The 11,008-nt window shown below is 40.6% G+C and overlaps 1 protein-coding gene across 1 annotated transcript; it reads left to right on the top strand.

Moving 5' to 3' along the window:
* Nucleotides 1–723: 723 nt before the first annotated feature.
* Nucleotides 724–10,245, top strand: LOC108802237 (lysophosphatidylcholine acyltransferase 1-like; the record flags this gene model as incomplete). Its single annotated transcript, XM_018574108.1, has 5 exons — nt 724–849; nt 2,033–2,186; nt 4,669–4,767; nt 6,747–6,888; nt 9,496–10,245. Coding segments are annotated over 5 exons (709 nt in total), but the record flags the coding sequence as incomplete, so codon positions are not given.
* Nucleotides 10,246–11,008: the final 763 nt, after the last annotated feature.

An 11,008-nucleotide genomic window follows, 5' to 3' on the forward strand; every position in this document is an offset into this window, starting at 1 on the left:
ACAGGCCTGATAGGCAGACCATCTAAGGTAGCCTATAGAGAATATTGACAATGCTGCTGCTAATTACAAGGCAGCGGCTTACATTGTTAGCCTGAAACAGGAAGTGCTGCTTTGTGTCATTATCGGAACAGATTCACAAATGATTTGCTTAATAAAAAAGTATGCATTGAGACATAATGCCAAACATACTTAAAAAATGCATTCTAGGTTTTACATACGCTATAATGATTGCTATAAAAGTTCCTAATGAAGAGGACAGAGTGCTTTTTATATTATTAAATGTTTCTCCACCGCACCTTTCTGGCACTCACAGAAATAAGTAATAAGTTGGGACTTACTTTCAAGACATTCTGTTATTTCTGCTGGCAGTCGATTCTTCACCCACCTTTTCAAGGCAAGTCGAATGTGAATGTAGGTGTAAATTAATTAAATTTATTTCTTTTCTCATGTTCTGCTCCAGTCCAAGATAGTTATAAATGAGTTCAATCAACCCGTTTTGAAGTGTTTTTTTTTAGGTTGCTGCTGCTTATTATTCTACAAGTGGTATATAATGTTTTGCCTTATTATGCTCTTGCAATAAGAACTGCTATCAGCAGGTGGTGCTCAGACTGCATCAATCAGCTAGTTTTATTCTAGTTCAGGTTTATTTATGGAGACGATGAAATGTTACTGTTAACTGACACTTTCTTTTCCTCTTGTTTACATTGAATTTTCTTCTTAAAGAGCATTGGACGTGTCTGTTACAGACTACACATTTGAAGACTGCCAGCTGGCATTAGCAGAGGGTCAGCTGCGTCTCCCATCAGACACCTCTCTCTTGGAGTTTGCGAGACTTGTAAGAAGTCTGGGGTAGGTAAAGTTTACATACTTGACCAGATACATCCGTTGAGAAATTAACATAATGATCCTTAGAGTTTCCTCGTTGTGCCTGGATTTCCCATATTATGCTACTTCATTGACATCTTATATGATGTCCTTTTAGCTGTGTACTAAATGCAGTTCCAATGTACTGATGTTTGTACATAAAAAAGGATTCTTACCGCGCACATACTTGGTTTAGTAACAGAATATAGAATCTAAAGCTGAAATGTGGCCGAAATGCCACAAAACAGCAAAATGCAGCTGTTTTAGCAGCCAAAGGATATATAACTTTGTCCAGCCCTGTCAGACAGCAGTAGCCAGGTCAGGCTCACTTTTCTCGAGGAAAAGCAACTTACTGATAAGGTGAACACAATTCTCTCAATTTAAAGGGATTTTTTTTTTAAACGCTTTAACAGTGGTTTAAACTTACCTGTGTCTTGCCCGTCCGAAAAATTTTAAAATTCTCGGGCGGTCGCAAAGGATCTTGGGGCGTGTGCATGCACAGTTCACATTTTGGGCTGGGAGGCGAGAAGGGACGCAAGGAAAGTCTATGGACACGTGCACCCGCATTGGACACCGTGGGACAGGAAGTGCCAGCAAGCTCAGAGGATCCAGCGCTGGAAAGAAGGCTGAAAAAATCAGGAAAGAAGAAGAAGAAGATCGGATTAAGAGACATAATTTAGGTTAGTGCTTTAATTAACGTTGGGGTGAGGAATGTCACTATGCCTTTAATGTCACTTTAAGTCAGCATGTTTCTAGTCGGCACATGCATGTCTGGTGCATGTGGTAGAGTCTGACTGAGAATTTTACTATAAAGGGGATTACAGGAGGCTGCACAAGACAGATTGAGGTACTCACACATAATGTGTGTAAATTACATTACACAGTTTTGTCTAATGAATACATAACTGCATTAAATGGTGCTTTTCTTTATTTGCCTGGACCTTTGATTGTCAGACACATCAATTATTTTGTCCCTATACATAGGGAATGAAGCATAAAAGGGTCAAATATTACAGTATTGTTTCTCAGCACTGAAAGTGAAGCATTGTCTAGATTCACACAAACATGTTCCACATGTTGTGAGAAAAATATAGTAAAAACCCTATTTAGCTACTTTGTACTGGCCTAATTAAGCCTTAATTAATTCATGAGTTGTTTTTCTTCACAGGTTAAAGCCTGAAAAGCTTGAGAAAGAGCTGAAACAATTTTCAGAACGTGCCAAGAAAAGGCAAGGGGAGAAGATAAACCTAAAGGAATTTGCAGAATACCTGTCCGTTCCAGTAACAGAGAAATTAGAGGACCTCTTTGCCTTATTTGATGAAGTATGTCCTGTCCTCATCTTCAAAAATATTTGAAAAAGTTAATAAGGCAGTTTATCTAAATCTGCAATACTTACATTGTGTGGTATGCATATAAAAATGGTTAAAGAGAATGCACTGTTTAACGTGTTAATGAGAAGGTTCTTTGTGACCATAAATTATAATATATCAGTGCTAACCCTTTCATGATCAGAGACCATTAAATCCTAGATGCCTTATGTTTTTAAGGACCAATAATTTTTTGGCACACAGTTTTAATGAAACACTGCTGATTTTGTTATAGGTTGAGAAATGCACCAAAAATATATTCTTAATTGTATTTTTGAATGTTGTTGTTGTAGCTGACAAGTATAGTATTAATCAGGGGCATACTGCCACCTTCTGACAACAGTGGCATCTGCATTGCCATGCAGTCCATATGAGGTTTGCACAGTGGTCTATTAAGTTAAGTGCTTTTATTTTCAAAAATAACTAAATGACTTTTACAAAAGTAGCGTATCCAAGATATCAGCTTTTACATAAAGCTCTCCATAACGTTGCTATGTTTCAGATCATGTGGCGACCCTTTCTCAAGCCAGAGCTGTAAATAAAGGAATTAAAAGATCTCAGTGTTTGTCTTATGTGGACTAACTGACTAGAGAGCTGGGTCACTGCACTAGACAGACTCTGATTAGAGGCTTCTGGCATACGATCTGAATTTATGGATGTCATCTCCATGTCATAGCTGACATAGCAATTCTATGATCGGGAACCACTCTCGTTGATTTACGATTTTTAGGACAACAAAAAAACAATGTAGTACAGCCCAGGATAAACCCATCCTACTACCAGTATGCCTCAGTTTTTTGTTGGTGTCCTAGGTGGATGGATTTCTTTTTTTCAGCTCTGCTGTTTAGAAGGCTAACCTGTTTTTGCATAATTACTCCCTAATTATGAAAAGTTGTCTTTTCTTATTGATGCAGTGCACACCACTCTGATACTAAAGGATCAGCCAGTTGCTTCTACCAGTGCTATTTCCAGTAATGAGTCTTTTAGAGCCCCTAAGACCGCAAAGACTTTCCCAGTGCATACACTGCTCCAAGTCTTCCTCTATGGAAAAAAGTAAACACCCTTACAAGGTGTTTGCTCCTACCAAGCTTTGTATCTGTTTGACTTTGTTTAAAAGTGGTCTGCCCTCACTGTGATCTGGCAGTCTCCCACCTTAATAAAGCAACTATCATACCAGTGGAGGATGCATCTGTCTATAAGGACCAAACTGATAAATGGTTAGAAGCTCTCTCAAGAACTCTGTCCTCACTGGCGGACCCTTCTCTTTGCCCCTTGGCTCTGACCTTGCTTTGCCAAACCTAAGTCATAGAACATTTTGTGCAAATGGTTGTAGCTTTAAGCTTCAGTTGTAATGGTATGCTAGGGGTTACCCATCTCCCACATGAGTCTCCTGTCCCCACACATGTGCAGGACACTTTGGTTAAAAGCGTCTGATCCGCGTGACCTTGAGGGACAACACCACTCCAGCTTTGGATCTACTCTGGATACCATTATCAAAGAAACTTGGGGCAAGAGCACCCATCTTTGTCAGTTGAAGAAGCCTGAACAATAGACTGTTTTATTCATCCTTATCCATAAAGAAACATTTGTTTTGATTCTCCACTCCCGCACCATCTATGTCCACACCCACCAAGCTTGGCTCCCAGTCTACCCACATGGTCTGGGGCTCAAGGTCCAACAGATCATCAGCATGAAGGTGCGTCCCCACTTTCCAGAGGGGGGAAGACTTTTTTGACCTTTGCAGACACTTCGCTTGCATCTCAGGCACCTGGGTGCAGGAGGTGGTCTCCAAGCTCCCTGGTCCCTCCTCGCGTGCAGTCTCCCTTTTCTCGCCGCACAGATTAGCAACTCTCCATCAAGCACTCACACAATAAAAATAAGACATTAAAGGAGAACTATGAGGTGAGTGCTTTTCACTCACCTCATAGTTCTAGCCGACCTGTGACAATGAGACTTACAGGTCGGCTCAGTAGATCGGGAGGTGAGCGAACACATACCGGCGTTCGCTCACCTCTCGATCCTGTCACGGCTATCTGCCGTGACAGGGGAGGGGCTGGATTCCCCCCGCTCCGATCCGCCAGCGCTGACGGTGGATCGGACGGGGGAGGGGGCGGGTACAGCTGGCTCTGCCTCTAGATAGGCAGAGCCAGCTGTCAGTCACGCAGCTGGGCGGATCCCGGCACAATTGTCTGAGCCTGGGGTGACGGGAGGACGCTAGTTTGTGTCCTCCCGTTACCCTAAGGAGAACTATGGGGAAAAGACTTAACCCCATAGTTCTCCTTTAACCAATCAACAGTGATTTCTGATTGAATAATTATGTCACAGGCTTCGTTCGAACCATGCCTTGGTCCGGTTTTATTATAAAACAACTTGTAAAAACTTAAACAAAGAACAACATATTCTTGGAACATTTTCAAGTTTTTCTTTATTTTACCAGAATGAAGAAGGTGCAATTGACCTACGGGAGTATGTTATTGCTTTGTCCGTTGTGTGTAGACCTTCAAAGACCTTGGACACCATTCAGCTGGCATTTGAGGTATTTCTCCAGCAATTATTTAAATCATACTGTTTACATTAATACCGTTTGCTTCATTCAAAATCACATTATATTACCTGCATAATTTTTAGCCTTTTGGTCACTTTGGTGAATTTTTATCTAATGGTAAATTTCAAGAAGTTAAAAAAATGTGCTTATTCCTACCTATCTTTTTGTACCCTGCTATCAGATCCACTGGAAGGAAATCAGTGGGAATAAAAATACCTTTTATAGTGCTGACATCCTCCTGAAAATGTTTTAGTAGAGTTTTGGCGGGCAGGCTAGTGTGAACGGGCCCTTAACAAAAACACTGCTTTTCTTTATTTAGGGCTCTTTAAAGGAGAACTATGAGGTGAGTGCTTTTCACTCACCTCATAGTTGTAGCCGACCTGTGACAATGAGACTGTCACAGGTCGGCTCAGTAGATCGGGAGGTGAGCGAACACATACCGGGTTCGCTCACCTCTCGATCCTGTCACGGCTCTCTGCCGTGACAGGGGGAGGGGCTGGATTCCCCTCTCCCCGCTCCGATCTGCCAGCGCTGACTGGCGGAACGGACGGGGGAGGGGGCGGGTACAGCTGGCTCTGCCTCTAGATAGGCAGAGCCAGCTGTCACTCACGCAGCTGGGCGGATCCCGTCATCTAAGTCGGGATCCGCTCCAGGTGCGGCGTCTCAGTATACCGCGAGCTTTAGCTAGTTTGTGTCCTCCCGTTACCCTAAGGAGATCTATGGGGAAAAACACTGACCCCATAGTTCTCCTTTAACACGGGCTCATGTGTTATGGTATTTGCAATGCAAGTTACCAGCAGCCCAATAGATATCTTCTGCTGCAACCCGTGTTCCTAAGGTCCTGTTCAGTGTTGCACACCATTGTGTATTGAGTTAAGGCAACCCATTCATTTGAAAGGGCTACCTAATGCACCAAAAATAGCTACATGCAGCATTTTCAGCAATAGGCATAATGTGTGGGTGTTACCATAGTGTAATGGTGTGAACAGGCCATAAAGGCTAACAAAGGTGCAAAAATAATTTCTAAAAAGATTTTTAATCCCTTTTTATGTTTTTATTTTGTTTTTTTTAATCGGTAATGTATCGGGCAATTAAAAAGTTGGTCTAAAGGTTACAGCGTTCATCTGCAAGCTGAAAGCCTCAAGCCTACATGTGATTACAATGTTATTGCTTACATTGGAAACTACTCTGATTGGTGCCCAACCACCAAGTAGGGACCCCAACTGTCAGTGACAGTTGGGATTGAGAACCACCAGCTAGGCAAAGTTTAGACGTTTCATTGAGCCACTGTCTGTATTTATGCTCTAAAAGATAATTTTTTATCTAATAGAACTTATGACAAAAACTGGTATTGTAAAAATGGTGTCATTTACAATCTCGTTAAAAAAAATAAGATATTTTTCAAGGATAGTTAATTAACTTATTGTGTGCAAAATCTACAAAAAAATTTTTTTTCTACAGTCTGCCATTTATAAAGATTCAACGACAATGTGATGCATGTTTGTCGTGTTTTTTTCATGACGCATTTTTTTCATTTACCAAAATACGCCCCTGCCATAAAATAACATTCTCCAGTTTGTAAATTCCACAACAACACATTTGCTACATTATAGATGCAGTGAATATGTGAAAAAATCTGGTGATTATAGAATACCAAATGTGTCTGGTTTCACCAGGGTTTTTAAATCTGCCTCATACAATTTGTGCTGTTCTGTTAAAATTGAATTCAATATCTGTTCAAAGCATTGCTACACATGCCTTTTTGTGTAATTTTGTGTTAACACAAATTAACTTTCTACTTAAAACTGCAGACAGCTATGATTTTCTAACACTGGCAAAACATTCAAATCACTTCCTTAAATCAAGCTTTCAGTATAGCTAACATAGAAAGGGAATTCTGACAGAAATATGTAATCGTTTTTTAGGCCACTTGTGCTGTTTAATGATATGAAATGTTTTGTCTCTTGCAGATGTACCAGTCAGAGAATGATAAAACTATAGTAGAAGAGGACTTGGCAGTGATTCTGAAGACTGCATTGGGAGTGTCAGAGCTTAATGTAACAGACCTTTTCAGAGCAATAGATGAAGAAGAAAGGGGTAAAATCACATTTGGTGAGTATTCCATTCGTTATCAGAATAGTTGGGTATACAGTAGGAATGCACCAAAACTAGTATCGATATCGGTGCCGATACCAAGTGGCCAGGTTTGGCTGAACAGGTGGCTGAGAGCAGCCTTATTAGGAAGCCAGCCCAGTGCTTTAGAGGAGAGTTGTGGGTGTGCTGTAGGCATATGGCTACAGGCAGATGCTGCTGCGTGCGTGAGCACAGGTGACACAGCCAGGAGGGCTGGAGAGGTCCAGAGGGTTGGTGACCCTGAGATCCCTGTCGGGGACACCGAGAGAGACAGTGACCCACGAGGGTGAATACCAAAAGTCTTGGAGCTGAGGGAAGCTGCTGAGGACGGTATATCCAGGGAAAGTCCTGGGACTATAACACTGGGAATGTATGGGACAGCCAAATGTCGGTGAGACCAAACCATGATGTGTTAATGAGAGTCCAATGAACTGTTATGCTTCGTTTATGCTGAAGAAAAGCAAGTTGTTTTGTGAAGTTCATGGACTGTTCACCTTTTGAATGAATAAATACTGTCCTTTTTAGGTTAAAGTCGGCTTCAGGAGTGGTCTTTTAGCGCTCACCATTGTGCTATATTCCCCAAACTATTACACTATATACTCCTGGTTTAAGATAAAGCCCAGGTATAAAAGCTTGATGGTGGGTTGTCTGTGCTGCTTCTATGCACGTTAGAAATTCATTTATTTTGCTTTGCCTACAAATTTTGCTTTTAAGAAACAAAATTACTGGCAAAATAAAGATTGAACATTGAAATGCATAATGAAAATACAACCTGCTTGTTCAGAGCTTTTGTTTTTAATCTAGGCATTGTTGCAGTGCATCATGGCATTCTTTAGCCTAAAAGTCACCTTATTGCTGGTATTTGGAACACCATCTTGAAGTGCAGCTGACTGTACATTAAGTGTCCCTGATCCCTCCTACTGAAATATGTGATGTTATCCCCTGCACCTTAAACCATCCATTTGGCTTAGTTTTGCTCTGCCTTAGCAACTTCCCGCTCCACATACCACGTTTGACTTCGGCCCTGCCCCATTTCTGTAAATCAGGGGGCCACTTGGCACCAACTCTATACTAACAGGCTGCAAAAAAGCCATTATGGTTATATTGGCTTTAAAAACATATTAAGGCAAATTATGTGGAGGAACTGGATGTAGCATAAATACAACGTTTACTTTGTTGCTTTAGCAGAACATAGATTGGTTTAGTTGCTGTATATCTTTTCTTGGCTTTCTGTCAACTGTACTACACAGTTCTTTAGTATCCTCAAGGTTTACCGTGCATTTATTATGTGAAACTCCTTTTAGTCTGTGAACATGTTCCCTTTTTAGGATTAATGTAATTATTTGTGCTTGCGCAAAAATCAAAGGCTTTAATTACTAAGTAGACATGTTGCTGCAGGCACCATTGAATACAAATATAATATGCAGCTGTTCTATAGAATGTAATATTTAATGTCTCCTAACAATTAGTAAAGCACCTCATTATTTTTAAAGATCGGTGTGCATAAATTAGCGATTGACTTAGATACAGGTACGCACTATAAATAATAATTGTATAAATAAAGGTTTCTTAGACATTTCTAAGACTGTATCTTGAACTTGGGAGACCAAAGAGCATTTCTGGCTAAATGCTAATTATTATCCAGCTTTCTCTTTTCTCTAAGATCTGTGTTGTGGGCAGACCGAATCTGGAGCAGTTACCCATGGCAACCAATCAGCATCTCTCTTCAGTTCAGAACATGAGAGAAGCTGATAAATCCCCCTCGTTGTTCTACCTAATCTATTGTAATATCTCCTCTTGAGTTTTCACATCTGCTGCACGCATGATGAGGGGGCCCCACTCTACCCCACTCTACTTTAGATGTTTTTTTGGGACTTATTTTATAGTTTGGTGAATGCAACAGGAGCAACTGGGATACCCAAAGGTGGGCAGGAGCACACAGAATTCCCAGGTTAACATGCACATAGCCCAAAATTGTGGCAGGGAGATTTTGCTATCAAAGCATCCAAGACATCCAAGAAAACAGGGTCAGACTAGACGGCAACTAAAACTTCACCACCTACCATGATTTTCATGTATCTGATCACATTCTCAAGCCTACTACATGTAAGCAAATGTTGTAAAATAGACTATAGCATTCCTTTAAAGAAACACTGTCACTTAGCCCAAGCAGTACGAAGTGACAGTGTCTGTGTGACTCTGTTTCTCCCTCCTCTGACCCACTGATGGTTGCCTCTCCAGCACTCCCCTGCCGCACTGTTCTCTGTCACAGCTGGCACTGGAGCTGTTATTGACTATTTCCTTGTGAAAACTGTTGGTCTTTTCCAGACAGTCAGAAAACTAGCATTTTCAGAAGGAGAGGCCAGCCGTAGCCTCCTCCACATTTCTCTCAGCACAGATGAAGTCTCCACAGTAGTTTTCAAGCATCTTTTGTGAAAAGCAGGGTAAACATATAGTTATCTCTGCTTTAATTTTGATTCTTACCTTTAGACCCTTCTTTTGAGTACAAATGTATTTTAGTATTTTAGTGTATCTTAAACATTAATGTAGTAACTTACATGTCTGTGGGTTTTTTTCTTGTTCTAGGGGACTTTGACAGATTTGCAGAACTGAACCCCAGTTTTGCTGAAGATTATATTTATCCAGATATGGTGGACTCTGAAACCCGTCTAGACAGCCCTTCTCCCACCGCTCCTAATGGCTTCTGTACTGATTTCACCCCTGACAACATGGAGGAGACGCAGAACCACAACGATCAAAAGAAAACAAACTAAAGCGGGATCTACTTCTCCCTCTCCTGGTGAGGGGCTTATGTGTATTGTACTTCTGAATATATTTAGACTCATCTATACACAGTAGTCTTTTGTTTGTGACAATTTCGAATTTTTGCCCAGCTTTCATCTATCTTTTCTTCTTTATTACAATCAAGGTGTTTTAAATTGCAGAAATTGCAAGTGATCTATACACACTGTGTACTAAGAAATAAACAACTGTCATCAAAAAAATCTTACAAAAGTGCCTTTTTCTATGATAGATTCACTGGCTGCTTTCCGACTGACATTCTAATTATTTAGGTAGTCCCTCCATGCTTCAGATTATGAAATGCAAGGGTCCACCTTGCTTAAAAGTCACACAGACAAAAGGTCTGTCATTTTCTAGTTATTACTTTGTAAGTTTTTTTGATACATGTTGTGTTGAGATATATCTTCAGTCTGCTTTGCAAATATATAGTTGCACCATTGTATGGCACCCAAGCAATTTCATTTTATGAATTTTGGTGTGCAGAATTATATTTCATGGGTCAGTAAACATAAAATAAAGTTGCTTTATCCAAAAGACCTTCTGTCTACTTGCAATTGACAAAGTTTTAGCAGTGAAAAAAAATTAGAGGCAAAGTTAACTGTGAAGGATTACAGCTGAATTTCATGCAGAGGCTAAATACAATGTTGAACAATGGGAGCAGTATTCTCTGCCAAAGGACTAGTATTTCTGTCCATCCAGTTTTGCCAAAGGACTTGTATTTCTGTCTATTCAGCTAGGTTAACTACCTGCCCTGAGTCTGTGATTGGACAGTGAAGGAGCAGCAACAGCCTGAAGGGGTCAGCTCTCTTGGGGGTACATGTAAATGCAGGTCCTTTAGTGCCCCCTAGTGCTGGACCTCCAACTCCCAGTCAGTGTGCTGCTGTGGAGGGTATTACAAGAAAGCTAAATCAATTGTAATCTTTTTAATGCAATCAGAACGACAATAGCTGGAGTTCTGATTGCATTTCATTTTAATAACTGTCTGGAGTTCAGCTTTTAAGATTTTTCTGCACCTACCTGGCTTCCTGTCTAGTAATTACTGCTAACTGGAAGACCATATGGAATAACAGGCTGCACAATAAGTAAAATACAATATTGGCAGTCTAGATATCTGTAATTCTATTTATGCGCACATACTAAAGTTATTGCTGATCATTTAGATAAGACTAATTTGTTTTAAGTTTACTGGCCCTTTAAAAAAATCTCCCTTGCAAACATCCAGCGCACACATAAACAATAGCGTGTTTTCAATGAATTGTACAATGCGTGCATGTAGAACAGATCCTGTAACTGGTGT

This window comes from Nanorana parkeri, unplaced genomic scaffold, assembly GCF_000935625.1.
Source record: "Nanorana parkeri isolate BGI_ZX_2015 unplaced genomic scaffold, ASM93562v1 scaffold2741, whole genome shotgun sequence".
In the NCBI taxonomy this organism is placed as follows: Eukaryota; Metazoa; Chordata; class Amphibia; order Anura; family Dicroglossidae; genus Nanorana; species Nanorana parkeri.